Source organism: Moschus berezovskii, chromosome 20 (assembly GCF_049115385.1).
Source record: "Moschus berezovskii isolate FMDL1 chromosome 20, NW_MosBer_1.0, whole genome shotgun sequence".
NCBI lineage: Eukaryota > Metazoa > Chordata > Mammalia > Artiodactyla > Moschidae > Moschus > Moschus berezovskii.
Genome location: NC_142479.1, coordinates 72,468,481 through 72,490,731, shown reverse-complemented (window position 1 = coordinate 72,490,731; position 22,251 = coordinate 72,468,481). Strand labels below are relative to the sequence as shown.

Genomic DNA, 22,251 nt, shown 5'->3' with positions numbered 1-22,251 from the left:
ACACCTCCCACATCAAAATCAAACAGTAATCCTTAAAATCTTAATCTCTACCCGGCATTCTATAACAAATCTCACATAAATTCTTTGACTCATGAAACTGCGGGGTCTGAAATTGCAGCTCTACATATCCAAGTCCATTTTTCTCAAAAAAACCAAAAAGATGAAACCAGTGTGATTTGCATTCCTCTTTGAACGTCAAGGACTTTGAAAGAAGTGCCTGCATATTTAGGAATTACATAAATGCATGGCTTCCCAGGTGGTTCAGTGGTAAAGAACCCGCCTGCCAGTACAGGAGATCCTTGCGATGCGGGTTCAATCCCTGAGTCGGGAAGATCCCCTGGAGGAGGGCATGGCAATCCACTCCAGTGTTCTTGCCTGGAGAGTCCCACGGACAGAGATGCCTGGTGGGCTGCAGTCCATGGGGTCACAGAGTTGGACACCGCTGAGCACGACACACACACCAAACTCCAAACGTTCTAAACAAAGCCCAGCACGTCAGCCTCTGCTCCTGAGCTCTTGAATATTCCATTAACACTCATTTTGCCACTTGTGTCCCTACCTCCTCTATTGACATGTTCAGGGCGGTGGCTGTTCTTATTCTTTCTGCTTGAACATCTTCGTCTTCACCTACAGGTTTTTCTGCATTTGAATGAGCATCTCTGCTTTTGGGGGAAATTCTACAGAAAAGATGAAATACCCAGCATGTGATTTTTTGCTAGGTATCAAAAATCAGCTTCTCTAACTATCCCTTCCACTCCCCCCCACCCATAGGCTTGTCCACTCAGCTATATTTAAAATGGATAACCAACAAGCTCCTACTGCAAGCACAAGGAACTCAACGTTATGTGGCCGCCTGGATGGGCGGGGAGTTTGAGGGAGAATGGATACAGGTATACGTATGGTTGAGTCACTTTGCTGCCCACCTGAAACTATCACATTGTGACTGGCTATACCATAATTCAAAATAACAAGTTAAAAAAATCAGCTTCTCTGTGATTTCACCGTGGTCCTTTCAGCAAACTGGTGATGAATATCATGTCTATGATTATGACTAATATCATGACTGTGAATATCATGTCTTCTTCTGCCAGGAATGCCCACCCCTGCGGCCGAATCCCCTTCTTGGCGTTGGCTGCCCTTCTCCTAATGAGTGTCTCTGATCCTTCCGCGTTTCTCAGCAAGTTCTGCCGCTGCTTTAAACATCAGGCCACCTGTGTTCTTCTCCACTGACTCTGAGCCCACGTTGCTCGCACCCAGTATTTGCCTTGTATCCTTTACTATTTGGCGCTTCCCTGGTGGCTCAGACTCTGCCTGCAGTGCAGGAGACCTGGGTTCGATCCCTGGGTCGGGAAGATCCCTGGAGAAGGAAATGGCAACCCACCCACTCCAGTATTCCTGTCTTGACTGTTGACCCTTACTAGAGTCTCTCCGCTGCTGAAACACTGAGTTGTGCTGCCAAACCAACCCCATCCTATCGCTCTGGTCAAGCACGTGTGACCCTCTTGAGTGGGAGAAGGGCCTGTCTGAGTTCTCATTAAAATGCTTTTCTTAGTGTGTATATTTCATTTACGTATAGTTGACTTACAGTGTTCCAGATGCACAGCAAGGTGATTCAGTTATGTGTACATACATATATTATTTTTGAGATTATTTTCCTTTGTTAGTTATTATAAGATATTGACCACAGGTCTCTGTGCTATACAGTAAACCTTTCTTGCTTACACAATATCTATTTTTTTTTTTTTTTTTAGTTAGAAATCTAGCATTCTATTCATACTAAGTCAAACATGTATTTGAGTTCTCATTAAATTTCTGAGAGTGTGAAAGCTCCCTTACGCTGATTGATGGCAGAACTCTGCCTGGCGATTCAGTCACTGAGTCGTGTCCGACTCTTGCCACCCCATTGACTGTAGCCCGCCAGGCTCCTCTGTCCTTGGGATTCTCCAGGCAAGAGTACTGGAGTAGGTTGCCATTTCCTTCTCCAGGAATTCTTCCCAACCCAGGGATCGAGCACGGGTCTCCTGCATTGCAGGCAGATTCTTTTACCAACTGGGCTACAAGGGACGCTTCTGCCTAGGTGTCCCGTTTCCTGGCAGTTCAGCTAGAAATCCGTTGACCATGTTGAAAATCATCACGCTATTTATACTATCAATATAAGTCAGCATTAAGAGGCTGAGGGTGCAGCCACTCCCTAGGAATACTAAAATGCAATATTAAGTATGAAATTAACTTTTATCCCAACCTGAAAACAGGATCCTTTTGCATTATTTTCTTTCCACATTTTGCTTCTAGGCATCGCAGGACAAACATGAAGAGCAAAGCCTGAAAGTAAGGCTAGGAGTAAAGAAACACGGTTACGCTGAGGGGTGAGTGCACATCAGAAACGTCCGAATCATAGTTTGGGTCTTTGGTCTTCAGATGAAACGGGTGTGAAGCATTCGTACAGATCAGCTCTGTAGTAACAGTCCAACTTGGGGAACCCGCCTCCTTTCTTTCTTCCTGTTGTACAACCTACATCCAGTCTGTCAGCACACGTGACCTGCTTCTCCTTTCAAAGTTACCCGGAACTCCGGGCTGCCCCCACCCCGCCGGGGCCATCGTTGCTGACAGTAACACCGCAGCCCCTGGCTGTGGGCCTCACTTCTTCCCCTGCCCCAAACGTCTACTCTCAACACAGCAGAGAGAGCTGTTTTAGAGCATAGGTTAGAGCAGAGCACTCCCCTGAAAACTGCGCTGGCTCCTGGCTCTCACAAAGGAGGATCAAAGTCCTGGACGTGACCCAGGGCCTCCACATCACGTCCCTGCTCACTGTGCACTCAGCCTGGCTGCTCTGTGACTTATCCTCCCCTGTGGCCACCCTGCCGCCCGCCTGACCCTGGGTCCAGCCAGGGTCACTCTCCCGCCTCCTCCGGGAATATTCCTCCCCATGATGTCCCCACAGCTCGCTTCCCTGCCTCCTGCGGGTTTTTTATTTTTGAACTCCATCCATCTCACACAGCAGGCTATTTATTTAGTTTATTATCTGCCTCCTTCCACCAGAATTTAAGCCCCATGAGGGCAAGGACGACTATTTTTGATCTATGCCTAGAAAAGTACTGCCACATATGCAAAGACACTAATTTTCTTCAGCCCATATACACCAGTATAATCATTTTCCTTTTTCTTTTTTTCCTTTTGCTTTGTTTGTCTCTAATCGCAAAGAATTTAATTATATTGCATGTATTTTTTTTACAAACTGAAATTTGGAGGGGGCAGAAGACAGGATAAATAAGAAAATCTAATTTTACACTGCATTCTGGGTTTGCACAGTCCATTCATGCACCTAAGAAGCAACTAGGATGTAGAACCATATCTGAATGCAATTGCTTTGTCTAAGATTATATTAAAAACACTTTCAAAGTTGGCACACTTCAGACAAGATCAAAGAGTTACTACAGTAAGTGATAACCCCCCAAAAAAGTAGGCGATGAGGTAGAAAAGCCATCTTACTATTAGGCATACTAGAAGATCAGCTGCACTCAGGTCATAATTTGCCTCTTCATATTTTATCCTGTATTGAATGATTCTCTGCAAAGACCAAAAAAAAAAAAAAGGCTCAATGGAAATTCGTCAACTTTCTTATTTGCATTTAATTAACATGGAATTTTACATATTGGAGATTTCCCTCATTAAGTTTGATCCCCTCTTTCTGCCCTGATGACAAGCAATTCCCCACAGAGAAAAGAGAGGACCCCTACCCAACCCTGTCCGCCTCTCCAAGGGGGTGACCTGTCTGTCCATCTCTTCCTTCTATTTTTCCTTTATATTTTGGTTTAATGTTCGCTGAAAGTCTACTCAAGCATAACAGACAGAGTGGTCTACACTGGGAGTGACTCTAGGTCTCCTCCCTCTTTGCCCCAAATGACCCCCAGGAACCGTCCTGAGTCCCAGGGGTGACTGTTTCCACCACAATAATCGGTCCCATCTTGTGATTCTTTCTTCATCAGCGACGCGTTAAGAAAGTCACCCATCCCTCCCCAACCGTGTGTGACACACGTGGGTTGGTGTATTTCGCCTCACAGGGTGACGTACATCTTAGGAGAGAAACGCTTTGCGTGAAGGAATGAGTTTGCAGTCGGGAATTCCAGGCAGTGCCGGTGAAGGGAAAGGACATTCTGCAGCCGATTTCCTGGGTCCCTGGGAGCACACGGGGTCAGGGGACGCCTCGCGACTCCCTTTAAACCACCACCTCCTGGAGGACGGCATGCGCCTGGCCGGGCTCTCGCGCTCGCCTGGCCATCCGGCTCCTCCTGTGTGAAGTGCCTCTGCGTCTTCAGGGCCCCGTGCACCCTCTCCAGCATCCCTGCCTTGGCTTGACCCGCCTGCCATTCGTCAGGACCCAGTGTAAAGCCGGCTCCCCGCAGGGCCCTCGGGCTCCCCAGGGACCCAGCTGGACTCGGAACTGCCCCTCGCCCCTCGCCGTCTCCTTGGCAACCTCGAGGCCCCTGGTGCTGACCGGCTGAGGCTCTGTCTCCACGAAACTGTGAGAGGAGGTGCTGCCCTGCTTGTCGCGGAGCCTGAACTACTGGGACAGCTCACAGCATAGCTGCTGTCGTCATCAGCCACTCAGTCGTGTCTGACTCTCTGCGACCCCACGGACTGCAGCACGCCAGCCTTCCCCGTCCATCACCAAATCCCGGAGTCCACCCAAACTCATGTCCATCGAGTCGGTGATGCCATCCAGCCATCTCACCCTCTGTCGTCCCCTTCTCCTTCTGCCCCCAATCTTTCCCAGCATCAGGGTCATTTCCAAAGACTGGAAATGACCACCTTCGCATCAGGTGGCCCAAGTATTGGCGCTTCAGCATCAGTTTATTTCTGTTTCTCAATGAGTAAGTGTTATTGTATGTGAGCATACGCTCACAATGGATAATGAATACCCATGGAATCAGGCAACGTGTTTCCATCTGGCATTCATTTTAAATGCATTTGACAAAGCTTATGTCTTGTAAAGTGCATATGGCAGAAGCTTTTATTTTTCTTTTTTGGCTGCCCGGCATGCCTTTCGGGATCTTAGTTCTCTGATCAGGGATTTAACCTGGGCCCTCCACCGCAAAAGTGCAGAGTCCTAACTACTGACCGCCAGGGAATTCCTGGCAAAACTTTCAAAATGGCTTTAATGTGGTTAAATTCTCATGCCATAAAATTCATTCATTTTAAGTGTACGATTCAAAGATTTTTAGTAAATTAGCAGAGTATCACCACAATTCAACTTAGGAACATTTCCACCACCCCAAAGAGATACCCACTCCTTTCCCACCTCAGCTCCCAGGAAAACACCAGCCTGCTGTCTGTTTTCGCAGATTTTGGCAAAGCACTTTAATAGGCTGCGCATTCAAAATTAATGGCACATTTGATAACATTTCTTACCTCGTGCAAAAAAGCTATAAATCCACTCAAGGTTGCTGAGGGAGCTAAAACCATGCAAGCTATCAGGACAGGGATGTCTAACCCAAATAGCATAGTGATGCCAAATGCGATGACCGTGATCTACAAGGCAAGGGGAAACATTAGCGTCACACACACTCAATCCTCTGATCTTTGAGGAAATACTTAAGATGCAGGTGTTCTGACCAAATACATGGGAATTTTCCCTTGTGTGGACACACTCCTTTCAAAGGGAGAAAGGGAAGGCGGGAGATTTTGTTATGAGAAAGTGTAAGACCTTCCGCTCCCAACAGAAAATTCTTAGAGGGAAAATCTGGAGACAACGGTGAGAGCTAAATTGTCCAAACAGACTCACTGAGACCTCAGTTTTATCCCAAGTCTGTCACTAATTTTTGTGTGACTTTATATAGGTTACTTGACTAGCAGATACTATTAGGTACAGGACGGATAAACAAGGTCCTACTATAGAGCACAGGGAGCTACATTCAATATCTTGTGACAAACCATAATGGAAAAGAAAGTATATATGTAACACTCACTTTGCTGAACAGCAGAAATTAAACTCAACATTGCAAATGAACCACACTTCAATAAAAAAATTAAAAAGAAATTTATAAGGATTAAAGCATCAAAGAAAAAAAAATCCAAAAAGAGAATACTTCATTTTTTCCCTCCATAAAATGAGGGGAAATATACTAGATAATCTTGATTATTTTTCAAATCTGACTTTTCAGTGGTATAAAAAAATGAAACTGACAAATGCAAAGAAAAAGGAAAATAATCAGAAAGTATATAAACAAGTATGACACTGTAACACTATGGTGTATTTTTTATATTGTGAACAAAGAAATTTTTAGTTTGCAAAATTTACTTTGTTTTTGCAATACTGCTTTGCCTTATTTTAATCCATAATAAATTTAAAATTAATTGGCAATAAAAGGAAAAAAAGGTCTCCAATCATTTGTAGATATATTTCGATTTGAAAAATGTAGTTTTCGGTGTCAAAAGCTCAGTTCTTGGCTGTGGTTCTTTATTTGCTAAAGCTTGCTTACTCATATGCTAGCGAGAAGATCTTAGTTATCATGTGAATCCACAAACCTAACAGGAAAGGCCTTGGTGTCATCATGGCTCTCCTTCAGTTCAGTTCAGTTCAGTCGCTCAGTCGTGTCCGACTCTCCGCGACCCCATGAATCACAGCACGCCAGGCCTCCCTGTCCATCACCAACTCCCGGAGTTCACTCAAACTCATGTCCATCGAGTCGGTGATGCCATCCAGCCATCTCATTCTCTGTCGTCCCCGTCTCCTCCCACCCCCAATCGCTCCCAGCATCAGAGTCTTTTCCAGTGAGTCAACTCGTCGCATGAGGTGGCCAAAGTATTGCAGTTTCAGCTTTAGCATCAGACCTTCCAATGAACACCCAGGATTGATCTCCTCTTGAATGGACTGGTTGGATCTCCTTGCAGTCCAAGGGACTCTCAAGAGTCTTCTCCAGCACCACAGTTCAACAGCATCAAATCTTCAGCGATCAGCTTTCTTCACAGTCCAACTCTCACATCCATACATGACCACGGGAAAAACCATAGCCTTGACTAGACGGACCTTGGTTGGCAAAGTAATGTCTCTGCTTTTTAATATGCTATCTAGGCTGGTCATAATTTTCCTTCCAAGGAGTAAGCGTCTTTTAATTTCATGGCTGCAATCAGCATCCGCAGTGATTTTGGAGCCCCAAAAAATAAAGTCTGACACTGTTTCCACCGTTTCCCCATCTATTTCCCAAGAAGTGATGGGACCAGATGCCATGATCTTTGTTTTCTGAATGTTGAGCTTCAAGCCAACCTTTTCACTCTCCTCTTTCACTTTCATCAAGAGGCCTTTGAGTTCCTCTTCACTTTCTGCCATAAGGGTGGTGTCATCTACATATCTGAGGTTATTGATATTTCTCCCGGCAATCTTGATTCCAGCTTGTGCTTCCTCCAGCCCAGCGTTCCTCATGATGTACTCTGCATAGAAGTTAAATAAGCAGGATGACAATATACAACCTTGACGTACTCCTTTTCCTATTTGGAACTAGTCTGTTGTTCCATGTCCAGTTCTAACTGTTGCTTCCTGACCTGCATACAGGTTTCTCAAGAGGCAGGTCAGGTGGTCTGGTATTTCCATCTCTTTCAGAATTTTCCACAGTTTATTGTGCAAACAGGAGATGGCAAGAGTGAACGTCGACATTCTAGGAATCAGTGAACTAAAATGGACTGGAATGGGTGAATTTAACTCAGATGACCATTATATCTACTACTGTGGGCAGGAACCCCTTAGAAGAAATGGAGTAGCCATCATGGTCAACAAAAGAGTCTGAAATGCAGTACTTGGATGCAGTCTTAAAAATGACAGAATGATTTCTGTTCGTTTCCAAGGCAAACCATTCAATATTACAGTAATCCAGGCCTATGCCCAACCAGTAACGCTGAAGAAGCCGAAGCTGACTCTCCTTAGAAACAACAAAGCCAGATTTCCTTGTTTGTTCATTTATTCACCTGCCGCTGAGGAGTTCTGCGGGAGGAATTCACGATAAGACGGTGCAGAGGCAAGTCTGCTTCCCCAGGCGCTGGAGGAAGTCTGCCCTCACCAGCCCTTCACCCCTTACTATGGACAGACCTGGGCGAGGGCCGGGGGCGACGGGGGCATGGTCTCTGCTCTCTGAGTGGACAGACACGGGAGCTCCGCTCTGGCAGAGTCTGCCGTTTTGAGTTCTGGAAGCACTGTCATATGCTGTTGGAGCTTTGAAACCTGCTGAGAAAATTCTTTCCCACTTTTCCCAACCGAAAGCATCGCTGCAGAGCCTTCATCCATGAGGAAAGCCCCTCCCTGCCCTGCTCTGCTGCGAACGCTGAGGGGACGGTGCGGTTCTACCAGGGACGCTGGGTCCGACCTGAGAGGTGGCCGATCTGTGCAGACGGCGTGGCGAGCGCCTGGCAACCCCGCGGCGGCCTTCTCCCTCCACACGCTGCGGCGGGCATTCGCCTAGAAGTGCATTTACTAAATCTCAGCCTGGCGTGGGTTCTGCTCAACGAGAGCCAGCCGAGGGAGTGGGCACAGACACGAAGAAAAAGGCAGCACGACCCCGGGCTGCTGATGACACAGGACTGGAGCCCAGGAAGCTCGAAGAGCGCCCGAGGCTGCTCACCCCAGGAGAGTTGAGTCCTCCCTCTCTGACGGGAGCAGACCCGTCAGAGCCCCTGCTGGCCAATGACCCTGAGGCCGCTTGAACACCAGCCCCGAAAGAGACTCTGTTCAGAGCCGAGACGACGAGAAGACACAAAGTGTGCACACGCATTATTTGTCCACCTTTTCCGGACGTATGCAAACCGAGAGTGTGGGCTGAAAAGAAACCATCAGGCAGACTGACATCTGTCCCTCTTACCCCGCTTCTGGGCTTACACTGTGCAGTGTTATTCAGTCTGTTGGCTGGAAATTAAAAAAAGAGTTCCCACAGCAAAGTACAAATGGAAAGACTGGTGCACCAAATTTTCACGACTGTCTCAAAATCAGTCTTCCAAATAAAGTATCTCTACAGACACTACCAGCTGAATACCGAGAAATACTGGGTTGGCCAAAAAGGTTCGCTTGGGTGTTTCCATAACATCTTAACTTTTTGGCCAACCCAGTACTATCTAGTGACGCCAAGTCGGAACGCTGTCTGATGAGAAAGGGTGAGTCAACGGCTAGCTACCGACCAGGACATCCGCTGCTAACTGCTTTCAGAAATCAGGGGATGACATCATATGCATTTTCTCAGCAGGTGGACTTTGGTTGGGTTCCTCTCGTGATTTCAAGACTCCTGCTCCAAGAACTGAGAGCTGTGTATGCAAGACAGACATTCCACCAGCAGCTGAGGCTTTCAGCTAAAAGGCACCTGAAATGCTGAGCCTAGGCAACCTCAGAGTTTTGACAAACATTTCCATCCAAGTTTCCAGGGATCTTACCTGCCCAGTCGCTCAGTCATGTTCAACTGTTTTGCGACCCCAGGGGCTTCCCAGGTGGCGCTACTAAAGAACCCACCTGCCAATGCAGATGTGAGAGAGACAGTTTCCATCCCTGGGTCGGAAGAAGGGAATGGTAATTCACTCCAGAGTTCTTGCCTGGAGAATCCCATGGACAGAGGAGTCTGGAGGGCTACAGTAAGGTCACAAAGAGCCGGACATGACGGAGTGACTTAGCAGGCAGAGCACACGAATCTTCTCTGTAAATTCGAGTCAAGGTTGTACACGAGTTCTCCAGGAACACCCATTACTGACTCTGGAACACGTTGTACCTGCTCCCCGTTCCAGGGTGTGAGTTTAAGGTATTAACTGTCCCCGCTGCTCACGGCAAATGTGACTATGTTTAATGTTACACTGAAAGTTTGAAAAAGAACTGTTTGTGTAAGTACTTACTACATAGAAGCAAAATGACCAAAGGCCACTATTTTTTCTCCTCTTACGAAAAATAAATGCTATCACGTATGTCAGGAAGACAAGGGAAGCTGCATAACCAAGCGTCATGACAACCTGAAGATAATACAAAGAAACATCAAAGTCAGAAGAATGAACCGTTTGCTGAGGGAGAGGTTTCAAGGGTTGCTAACATTTCTCATTACACATGCACTCTGAGTGGTTTCTGTCTGGGTTTGTGACAAACTAAAAGTGGGAACTTCGTGCCTATATTAGACTGTGTCAGTACGAAAGCTTACTACGAACTGCTGAATAAGATATTGTCTGTGCCATTGTTACTTACCAGAGCAAATATAACTCTGCTTGTGAGATAGATATGCACCATGTTTGCTAGGTAGAAAATCAGATACATGGAGAGGAGGATGAGATTGTAGAGGTTAACATCCACCAGCGCCTGCCCACACCAGTATGCAGAAGGGAGGAGGCCACAGATCCACAGCTGGGACTTGGTTCTCTTCTGACGGAAAACCACAGCAGATAACGTGGATTCAGTTGGAACTCAAATCCAAAACAAACACATCAGGTGGTTTTCAAAGGTAAATATAATCTAATACTCCAATACATTTAAAAAAAGATTTAAGTGTCTTGAAGTGGACCATTTTCTGAAGACTTTATTGAATTTGTCACAATACTGCTTCTGCTTTATGTTTTGTTTTTTTGGCTGCCAGGCACACAGGATCTTAGCTTTCTGACCAGGTATTGAACCTGCAGCCAATGCATTGGAAGGCAAAGTCTTAACCATGTGGACCACCATGGAAGTCCCTAAAATTTTTATAAATCTAATATTTAAAAATTTTAATATTTTAATCTGCTTCCCTGATAGTTCAGTTGGTAAAGAATCTGCCTGCAATGCAGGAGACTCTGGTTAAATTCCTGCGTTGGGAAGATCCACTGGAGAAGGGATAGGCTACCCACTACAGTATTCTTGGGCTTTCCTTGCGGCTCAGCTGGAAAAGAATCCACCTGCAATGTGGGAGACCTGGGTTCGATCCCTAGGTTGGGAAGATCCCCTGGAGAAGGGAAGATCCCCTGGAGAAGGGAAAGGCTTCCCACTCCAGTATTCTGGCCTGGAGAATTCTGGCCCTGGACTATACAGTCCATGGGGTCGCAAAGAGTCAGACACAACTGAGTGACTTTCACTTTTTCAATATCTTAATTATGTGTACACCGCTTTTAGGAAGCCGATGACAAAAAAGTCATTTGAATCAAGGTGGACGTTTAAACATGCGCATTGTTTTATCTGGTAGGTTTGAAGAATAACTACAACAGTAGGCCTCCTAATGATCAAAGCCTGAATCAATCTCCTTCAAAAGAAATGTTATTTTGTCATCCGAAGAACAGTAAATTCTCCATTATCTAAATATACTCCTGGATAATGACTGACTCAGATGGAAAGAGATGACATTTGAATCTGATATGACTGTCTTGCCTCGATAATGGGCATGACCCAACACAAATACAACCAAAAACCTGTATTCTGCACGATGGCAAGTGGATTAAAGTCTTAACTGTGGTCCTCGATTTCAGTATCAATGATTTCTTCCCTGTGGTTAGGAAATAATGTGGTTGAAAGTTTTATCATATTCCCCTTTGAAGGTTTAGATTAATTTGAGTCCCTGCCTGACTGTTTCACTTTTCTTGTCATTTTGAAGTAACAAGCACTTTGTGTTTTTAGAAGTAACTTCTGCTGCTGCTGCTGCTGCTAAGTTGCTTCAGTCATGTCCGACTCTGTGCGACCCCATAGACGGCAGCCCACCAGGCTCCCCCGTCCCTGGGATTTTCCAGGCAAGAGTACTGGAGTGGGGTGCCATTGCCTTGTTTGAACTTTTCTGACTTGATAGAAATAATACTGAGCTGCATTATCTGAGTTAAACATGTTACAGTGTTTTCCTGTAAGAAAACCCACAGCATTGAACACAGAATGACCAAGGCCCCAGCGTTTTTCTTCCCTCCTCCCTCTTCTTACTTTGTAATCGCTGACACTGTTCATGGCGATGTAAGGAGACAGGCTGCACGTGACAGAAAACAAGAAGAACGAGCCTTCGGGGAGCCCCGTCCGGAGCAGCGTGTGGCCCTGCAAACAGAAGATGCGCTTGGTGGGGCACATGAGCAGAAGCACAGTGTCACATCAGAAAACCTTGACATAACCGTGTTAGTCGATGCCACCTCAACAAAACAATTCATTAACCATATCCACATAGTTAAGTGCTTAAAACCAGTAAGCATTTGTAAAAAATGAAAGAAACACTGATTCCAAAAGCATGCGCTTCTGGAAGTGCTGAAAAATCAAACATGCACATCTAGTTCATCAATCTCCACCCATAGAGGCTGCGGGGAGAAGTTCCTGATCATTTAATGTGACGCTTCAACTCCGAGGGAAAAAAAGAGAAGTGAAACATGACTCAGAACCATTTCAGGGCGTGTATCGAAAAGAGCTGAAAGCAGAGACCTGCCCGCACTTGGTCACAGCCCCGCTGTTCACACGAGCCAAGGGACAGAAGCAGCCACACGTCCTCAGACGGATAAATGGGTGTGCACAAGCAGACTCATTCACCCTTAAAGGAGGAAGTCCTGTCACACGTGGCAACACGCGTGAACTGAGGGGCTGTCAGGGAAACGGGAAGGAAGCCAGGCACGAGAGATGAGTGCTGATAAGTGATCCCGCTGACTTGAGTCAGATTCCCAGAAAGAGCTGCAGAACGGGGGCCAGGAGGGGCCACGAAGGGCAGGGGGCAGGGAGTCTCGTTTGGCAGAGATAAAGTGCTAATTCTGCAAGACAGAAGAGTTCTGGAGACCTGACTCATGACAGTGTGAATATACTGAACACTTCCAAAGTGTACCCTTAAAAACGCCTAGATGAAGTGATAGCCAGTGGAATCTGCTGTGTGCCTCTGGGAGCTGGAACCGAGGTGACAGCCTCGAGGGTGGGGAGGGGTGGGAGACAGGGGCAGTTTCAGAAGGGAGGGGTCTCTGTATGCTGATGGCTGCTTCGTGTTGACACATGACAGAAACCAACATAATACTGTAAAGCGATCATCCTTCAATCGAGAATAAAGACATTTTAAGACATGACTAGATGGCAAGCTTTTGTGTTACAGGGCCTTTTTAAAAAAAAAACAAACCCCACAATACAAAAAATAATAATTAAGGAACGATGAGAGAAGTAGATAATTGAGGCCTGAGCAACCGTCTTCCTCAGCAAACCTAGTGATGAAAAGGTGAAGGTACTGGTAGCTGAGTGGGCGCTTCCGAAGCACAGACTTAAAAGGAAAACTCGCTGCACTAAGCCCACCATCAAAGACAGAAAACTGAACTCACTCCCCCCAGATCGGTGTCTGAGTCTGGCCTTATGCTCAGGGCGGGGGCTTCCCAGGTGGCGCTAGTGGTAAAGACCCTGCCTGCCAATGAATGGGATGTAAAGAGATTTGGGTTTGATCCCTGGGTCCGGAAGATCCCCTGGAGGAGGGCATGGCAGCCCACTCCAGTCTTCTTGTCTGGAGAATCCCGTGGACAGAGGAGCCGGCGGGCCACAGTTCACAGGGTCTCAAAGGGTCAGACATGACTGAGCACACACAGGTACAGGGCTGCCTCCGGGATTAATTGCAGGAGGCCAGGGCAGTAGCCTGTCTCAAAATCATTCTCAAACTTTCCTTCAGGCTTTGGAGGCTATATCTACAAATTCTAATGTTTCACCAGATGGGAGAACGCGTCACTGTCTTTCTGAGAATGGCTGAAAGGAGAATGGTATGCACCTCCGGGAATGCCTAAGAGAACAACCGTGGGGCCTTGGTCCATTTTGATCCTGAACAAACAAGCAATAAAATGAGGAAACTCAAACCAAGAGGGGATGCAGCCCCCAGTGGCCCCGTCCACAGGGTCCCTTCAGACCCGCTTGTCTGGCCACCACCGCCCTCTCACGGCCAGCGGCGGCTTCAGCTCAGCTCAGTCTGCTCCGGCTCCGCGTGCGTGCACCCAGCACCACCGAGGCAGTGAAGGCCCGGACTGCGCTCAGCCCTCTGTCACAGGTCGGGCCCCTGTGTCTGATGGCTCTATTTCCAATCGCGTTTCTTGCCCTCCCAGCCTCCTGGTTTGGAACAGTCAGGGTCCGCTTCGGGAGGTCCCTCTAGGACACCAGTGGGGGTCTAATCAGAAAGTCTTCACCATCTTCAGTGCTTAAAACAGAGGGAAGTCAATCACGCAAGGGTATGCGGGTGGGGGGAGTGGAGGGACCAAGGGTAAGGAAGCCGTTGTCCCTTCCGGGTTAGAAGGCGAAGCCGAGGTGATGTGACCGGAGCCCACGGAGTGCGACCTTTCTGCCTTCCCGGCTCCGATCCCTGCTTCCCGCTGTCTAAGTCCAGGCTAGAGCCGGCTGACAAAGACCCCTGAGAACGTGGCTCTGGGTATCGGACACCCTTGCGATGCAGAACAATGACGGGTGAGCGAAGGGACGGACCCGAAGGAAGACGGCCCAAGAGCCGGCAGATTCTCCTTCATTTCAGTCAGTCTGCTGCCTGGGAGTCAATAAAGGGCCCGCACCGAGGGGTCCTGGCTTTACAAGGTTCTGACGCTGGTTACCAGGGCTCCCGACTTCCACCCATTGCACACACGCTTACTGGCTCCCTCTCGGCCTCCAACACGCTTCTGCAGTCAAGAGTGTAGTTTTTCAGAAGGTTCCCTGGGAGACTATGACAGAATACTGAAAAATATTCCCTCGTGCAAATTCTTTAGTCATAACTTAGGAGAAAACCATATGTTGCTAAGTATAGTCTGATTGAAAAATTAAGACGAAATGGTTGTTAGGACTGACGATCCAGAGGACCCGCAGGAATGACTCAACAGCGGAGGAAGGTAATACTCCAGCGCTTACCAAAGGGAACGAGCTTCTCTGGGTCCGGATGTGCTGGGTGTGATTGAGCAGCCGGAGCAGCCCGTTGCTGACAACGCTCACGAGGACAGGGAAGCAGTGCAGCCTCCTGGTGTTACACACGACTGAGAACCGGTGATCCTGCCCACAAGACAAAGACAAACGGCGTGACGCAGGTCCTGCGCCGCTGAAGCAGAAAGAGCTCAGCAGCGGCGCATCTGGCGGTGTGACCACCTCGGAGTGAACTGGCCATTCTGAGCGTCACTCTCCTCTTTTGTCGGGGGGCCAGTGAACGGGCTGGGACACGGCTTAAATGAGATCATGGACGTTAGGTTCTGGTGGAGTGGATAGCACAGCTGGCAGCATGCATTTTTATCAGCATTACTGATTTGAAATCACTCGTCTTGGTTTTGCTTACGAGGAAGTTTTATTGACCAGGATTTAACAGTGGCCCCGACAAGGGGACGCTAAGCTTACAGAGAGCAAGCGAAGGAACCCTGATCTTCTAGGTAGGAGGTAAGCACAGGGTTACACTGCCAATGAAGCATTTTCACACTTTCTGAGACCATCTTTATGTTCTTCACGTTTATAAAGATGTGAAGGCCTCTCTGGTGGCTCAGTGGATTCTTTAGAATCCATCTGCCCATGCAGGAGACAGGTTCGATCTCTGGTCCAGGAAGATCCCACATTCCACAGAACAACTAAACTTGCTATTATTGCGCCTATGCTCCAGGGCCTGGCAACTGCAGCTACTGAGCTCACGCGCCTAGAGCCCGTGGTCCCAGCAAGAGAAGCCGAATCTGGAGAGGAGCCCCACTCGCTGCACCCAGAGAAAAGCCTGTGCACAGCAGTGAAGACCCACAAAATTGTTAAAACTGTTCATGCATTGTTCAGTATTACCAGTCGTTCACACAGGAAGTACCTGAAAGCAGAACAAATAAAGCAGCTGACAAGCAACGGAGTTTCCGAGAGTCGGCACGAAGATTACACATTTTACCCAGAGCCGACTGCAGGTAGATTCAGCGATGCAGCTTCAGCGCCTTTTGCTTTGCTTTTATTTCCCTTGTACTAAGAAAGAAACAGGTAGCTTCACTGAATCTGGCCCCAGCTTTCCACTGGGATGCAGACTCAGAGTTTTCCTTACGATGGGGATGTATTTTCAACAGTCTTATTCCCGTGACAGGATCTCTATTACTTGCACTCTTTTATCCAAATTGAAACAAATACTAAACTGAGAGCACTTTCCTCCCAGAGATTTCATGTGATTATTATAGTATTTAATGTGTTTTCTCAATATATAAAAATATCCCTTGCATAGTCCATCATTAAATGGGATTTCCTAAATTCATAATTATAGGGGTTGGTACTCAAAAGGTCTAATATTTTATTGAGTCTGAATAATGCAATGACATCTAGGTACCTTCAAATGTAAAAAATCTTCTAATTCAAAATTTAAGATAAAAATGTTTTACAACAGCTTATTTAATCGTCACAGTTTATTCAGTGATAACCTCATGTGTTTCTGAGTTGTCACTATATACTTGGTTGACTTTTCACAGTGTTTAAATCAGTTAAAATGTAGCACTTTAAATTTTTTTCATAAAAGCAAACACAAGAGGCAAGTGGCAAGCATACCTTTCGTTTACCAGAAACGATGATGGCCCCATTGTAAGAGGGATCTTCAGTGCCATTTCTATTTTCAAAGTCATCTACCTCCACAAGTATATTTTGATGCTTCAGCGACTGTATAAAATCTTCAATATCTGATTCTAGCATGAAATCCAGAACAGAAGGCCATAGAAAGCAAGAACATGTGTGACAGTTTTTAAAAATAAACCACACACACAAAGTCAAGATTTGTAGAATACCATGTAAAGGCATGTCTCTGTGGGCATCAAAATAATAATACTGGCCCGTAAAAGAGAAGCCATTCCACTATCTTCTGTTATCAAATCTTAGGCTCTACCACTGAGCCACCGAAGAAGCCTGAAATAAGCAGTTAGGCAAAACCAATTGCCCATCATTTAAGGTAACAAGATCATGGGTTCTAATCGGTCGTAAAGAATCTTCCCGGATTTTGTTGGAGGGGCATAGGGTATAAAAGTGGCATCTTCACATTATCAATCGGCGTGTATAACGTTTATGGTGTAGGTCAGGCTGCTGTAACACAGAGACCTGAAAACTGAGTGGTTCTGTGAGTACAGAAATCTGTCTCCATCTCACAGAAGAGCTGAGGATTGTCAGGTGGACAGACTGGTGGGTCAGAGGAGTTAGACAGTGACTCAGGCTCCTTCCAGCTGTCCCAGCAGATCCAAAGTCACACAGACATGCATCGCTCCTCGCAAGTTCTTTTCCGTAAGTGAGGTTTAAATACACATTTTATTCTCTCATAATTTGCTTCCCCCCTACCTGTGCTATTTAACAATAAAAATCACTTTTTTTCTGGATTTAAATTTTGTTTTTCTGTTTACCTGTGTTATTGATGATCAATAAGCTGGTACGGGGGTCTTGGGGAAGTTGTCCCGGAGAGAGGAAATACAACTCAGGTTTAAATTCCCAATCAGTGGTTTCATTCAACACAGCATAGAATATGCTTTCCACAATCAAAGGGAACATTGCAACTCCAAACACAAACAGTCTATCAATAAAGAGATATTACCGTATGAATGCCACTGTGACATAACAGTGTTATTTATTCAGCCAGACATTTCACAAGTATTTGTTGACTGCCATCTATAATTGATGCTAAAATTTTTTAAGTCACACCTTCCCATGCCATGCGTGGGCACATACTCAGTCCTAAGTCATGGACTGTACCCCGCCAGGCTCCTCTGTCCATGGGAGATTCTCTAGGCAAGCATACTGGAGTGGGTTGCCATGCCTTCCTCCAGGGGATCTTCCTGACCCAGGGACTGAACCCACATCTGTTGTATTGGCAGGCGGGTTCTTAACTGCTGAGCCCCCAGGGAAGCCTGGCATTGAGATATAAACACAGGCTATCAAACTATGGAAATTAAACAGACATGTGGAGAAGGCTGGTGAAGCCCTAACATCCGGTGTTCCCACTGTTGGTACAATCAAACGCTATGTTTATTCCTCCTCTGGCAGGAATGCTGCCATATTCCAATGCTGGGGGTTTTGTGTTCTAGGGTTTTGGTTTGCGTGTCCGCTTTTGTCTTTTTTAGATCCACAATAACAATTTAATTTTTGTTCTTTTTAAAACTCTTTCCCAATATAGGTCATTACAGAGTAGAGTTCCCTGTGCCGTATAGCAGGTCCTTATTAGTTATCTATTTTTTATATAGTAGTGTGTATGTGTTCCTCCCAAGCTCCAATTTACCTGCCACCCCCAACCTTTCTCCTTTGCTAACTGTAAGCTTGTTTCCTACTTCTGTGACTCTGCTTCTGTTTTGTAAATAAGTTCATTTGTACCTTTTTACACAAGATTCCATATATACACAATATGGTATATTTGTCTTTCACTTTCTCTTTCTTCCCCTCTACGACAATCCCTAGGTTCATCTGCTGCTGTAAACGACATTAGTCAGTTTTTATGGCTCAAATTCCCTCCGGTTTAACCCTCTCTTGACACTCACTGTCTAGAAGCCGCGTGCCCTTATACTCACAGGGTCAGAAGCCCTTTCTTTCCTCGTCTTAACTGTAAGAAACGGAGCCGTGCCATCGCCCAGAACTGCAGCCTCCAGAGGCCCGCGACGCTCACAGCCTTCTGCGTCTTGGGGGGAGAAAGGCACGGTGGATCCACTTCATGTAGCCGTCCCGTGTCCCTGCTCATCTCTGCTTGTTCAAAATCTACACACACGCACAGAATACACACACATTACTAACGGCAAGCACAGCTTTCTCTTTGTAACAATATTAAACATGGTTTTAGAATGTTCGTGGTTACAAAGCAAAGAAGGTTGGAGACAAATTAGGTGCGTGATGCCCACATTCAGTAAACTCAGTGGGGAAAATACGGTGAGTTCATACCAAATGTGGAACTCAGGAAAGATGATCACAGTATGCCCAGTCTTTGAAAAGACAGAGACGGTCCCATTGTGACAATATTCTGAGGGATTTCAAGAAATCTCTTCCATAGGAACACCCAATCATGGATGCCTAAATATCTACTTAAAATTCTATGCGGAAAAATTATCATATTTGAAACCGCCAGATCGGTACCTGATTCCCAACTCCATGCCGTACAAGCAGCATGATTTGGGACAAATCGTTCAACTGCTGTTCGGGCTGACTGTCTCATGTGTGGAAGTGTGCCCGTGGCATCTGTTACAACGGTTATTTTGTTGTTTGTTAGTCGCTCAGTCGTGTCTGACTCTTTGCAACCGCAAGGACTGTAACCCACCAGGCTCCTCTGTCTGTGGGATTTCCCGGGCAAGAAAACTGGAGTGGGTTGTCATTTCCTTCTCCAGGGGAGCTTCCCCACCAGGACTGAACCCACACATCCTGCATTGCAGGAGGATTCTTTACCACTTGAGCCACCTGGGAAGCCCATAAAGGTTATTATAAGAAGGTAATTGCAATATAGCCACACGTCGATCAAAGTGTCTGCCATAAAGGCTGTAAAATGACAGCTCTTTTTATCATCATCCGTCAAAACACACGTTGGGCTTCCCTGATGACTCAGTGGTAAGAAATCTGCCTGTCAATGCAAGAGACCCATTAATTGAACCCAGGTTTCAATCCCTGAGTTGGGACGATCCCCTGGAGAAGGAAATGACAACCCACTCCAGTATTCTTGCCTGGGAAATCCCATGGACAGAGCAGCCTGGCGGGTTACATAAAGTCCATGGGGTTGCAAAGAGATGGACATGACTTAGCGACTAAACCACCACCACCACCAAAACACACCTTAGCAGATTATTGAACCCTTTTCCCCACTAAGGGCTCAGTGGAACTCTGCATATGAGCAAGGTAAGGGTAGTCTTGACAAGAAACATCTGCTCAGACTTCATGACCCTGATGGAGAGTCTCTGACATCCTCAGAGCATCCAAGAAGCAGGGATTCTCTGGGAGAAGAGACAGCAGCTAAAGGTGGAAGCGAATCGTCTCTGAAGGGAAGCCTGGGACGCGCCAGGAAGGGACCTGTGTTTAGTCCTAGTAATGACGTGGGGAAAAGGCTGACAGCCTTTCCCAAACAGCACGATCAGATCTGGAATGTGTCTCATTCCTTGGTGAGAGCCACACACAAGGTACTCTAGACCCTAAGCTGACACATGACCATTTGGAAACTGGTCTTCCATGACGCGTTACAAATGGATATACCTTGCCCAGCCATTGAATTTCCTTCCAGTTTCATGAAGACTTCATTCAGAGTTGATGTGGAAACCTCATAGCTCATCACACCCAGGCTGCAACCCTCATCGAGGTCACCAAAAAGGTCTAAGGCAACAGGAGGGGAGAGAGACATCTGAATCCCACACCAACAACTCGGCCTAGTGAGCGGGCCCCATCTGAATGGCGACGCCAAGTGCTGCATAGAGCCCCTTCTATGGAGGGTGCACTCCCTCTGTGACATGAAGAGGGAGGCCTCCCCCTGCCCCCGCGCACAAACCCTCTGCATCCATCGTCTGCCTACAGCTCACGACGTGCCCGCAAACTTCTTTGAGGAAAGATGAGCGATCAGAGAGACCACCACCTTCCCACCAACGCCCCATAAGTCAACTGTCACCCCACAAATCACCATCGCCCCACAAATCACAGTCACCCCACAAATCAGTCACCCCACAGATCACCGTCGCCCCACAGATTACAGTCACCCACAGATCACCGTCACCCCACAGATCACCATCACCCCACAGATCACAGTCACCCACAGATCACCGTCGCCCCACAGATCACTGTCGCCCACAAATCACCACGTGCTTCTACCTCTATCCCTGACTTTCCTTCTGGCTGATCTGCAGCTCCTTCCATCCCAGGTCGCCTCTTTGATTTGGGTCCTGAACTCCTTCCCCTTTAGGACTCTCGAGCACCTCCCAAAATTACCTCCTCCTTTTCTCTCCTGCATCATCAGCTTCTATAAGTACCAGGTCATCCCAAATCATGTGCCAAAATGCTGTAAGGTCACCCACTGAACAAAGACGTGTGTGCGTGCATGTGACAAGTAACAGCAAAACAAAGACGCTCCTCCCGCACAAACGCACACTTTACTCCAAAGATTAGTCTCTCTCGCTGTCTTTCATTAGTCACCTCCTATTCACACATAACCTACATGAACCCAAATGCTACCCTTATACCCCCACCGTCTGCCCAGAAGCTACTGTTTTCAAGCATCAGTGATTCCAATTTTCTTCTTAATTCAATGAATACGTTTTCTTGTGGGGGGGGAGTTGTTTGTTTTTATTCTTTTAACTTGGTCTCTCTCTTTTTAGAATTTAGTGACATTCAAAGCTGTTGACTATACCCTCCTTCTAGAAACATTTTCTCCCTTGAGTTAATAAGAACAAACTCTTGTTTCTCCTTCAGCTGCCCCGGGGGCTCTGGATTTCTGCCGCCCTCTGGCCTGTCCTCCACTCTCTCCCGAGGGTTCAGTCCTATGTCACCTTCTCATTAATCCAATCCCTTGCATTAAATCCATCTAATATGCAGATTCAATTGATTCAACCCAAATCACTCAATGAGTGATTCCCAGATTCAGCTCTCCCAATTATACACTTGGCCATTGGACAGCTCCACTTGGAAGTTCTCATCTCAGCTTCAGCTCTTTAAAGAAACCCAACCTCAAACAAAATCCAAATCCACCATATATGAAAGCTGTAATAACGGTGTGAACACTTTTCCCAAGTTCGTCCCCTTGTACTTAAATTACCTGGAAATTTGTTTGTCCTTTCTGCAGGCAATGTATACACAAGCTTTTCTTTGCTTTCCATTTTCAATTTAGCATCAGGGATGTGGTGATTAATGAGGGATGTTATTTTTCCTGGATCACATGTTTCACTTCTGTACAAACTAATATGTAAAAGGAAAGACAGTTCATATGTGTTTTCTCTACCGCTGTCACAAAAACAGAGCTCTTATCGGATTTCTAGCCTTTGCGTATTATTTTACTTGGCTTTAGGGAGCAAACAAATGAGGAAAAAATAACAGTAATAACGATGCCAGCAGTTTGGAAAATCTTGGGATCTACAGAGATGTATCAGCTCAAAACAACTTAATACACAAAAATAAATAAGGCAATTAAAATGATATATCAGGTGTGAAGAGACACAGAGGCAGGCAGGAACGCCAGGCAGAAGAGATCTCTTAGGGAAAATAATTGTTGCCAGACTGTGCAGGCGCCAGAAAGTCAGTGTCTAAGAGGCGACCTGCCCTCCGCCCATGTCTTGTTTGATCATCAAGGTATTTTCCAAAAAGCATTGGTCTGGCCTGGACACGGTGGTTAGACACAGTCCTCCACGCTTTGTCTCCAGATTTATTCCCTGTGGATGGTAGCTTCTGGAAGGACTTGCCTT

General features: G+C 46.5%; 1 protein-coding gene across 9 annotated transcripts in view; it reads right to left on the bottom strand.

Moving 5' to 3' along the window:
* Positions 1–22,251, bottom strand: part of LOC129544777 (ATP-binding cassette sub-family A member 6) — a 62,119-nt gene that overhangs the window by 10,182 nt on the left and 29,686 nt on the right. For 5 of the 9 annotated variants that reach the window (XM_055408724.2, XM_055408718.2, XM_055408717.2 and 2 more), the window contains 13 exons: positions 21,609–21,748; positions 20,063–20,179; positions 18,406–18,589; positions 17,251–17,417; positions 16,415–16,548; positions 14,783–14,920; positions 11,882–11,989; positions 10,199–10,372; positions 9,859–9,972; positions 5,410–5,529; positions 3,490–3,567; positions 2,243–2,334; positions 560–677 (listed from right to left, as the gene is read on the bottom strand). In XM_055408724.2, coding sequence (XP_055264699.2) covers positions 560–677; positions 2,243–2,334; positions 3,490–3,567; positions 5,410–5,529; positions 9,859–9,972; positions 10,199–10,372; positions 11,882–11,989; positions 14,783–14,920; positions 16,415–16,548; positions 17,251–17,417; positions 18,406–18,589; positions 20,063–20,179; positions 21,609–21,748 — 1,684 coding nt within the window. The remainder of the gene's footprint in view (positions 1–559; positions 678–2,242; positions 2,335–3,489; positions 3,568–5,409; positions 5,530–9,858; positions 9,973–10,198; positions 10,373–11,881; positions 11,990–14,782; positions 14,921–16,414; positions 16,549–17,250; positions 17,418–18,405; positions 18,590–20,062; positions 20,180–21,608; positions 21,749–22,251) is intronic. The other 4 variants (XM_055408720.2, XM_055408723.2, XM_055408721.2 and 1 more) reach the window with 4 other exon arrangements.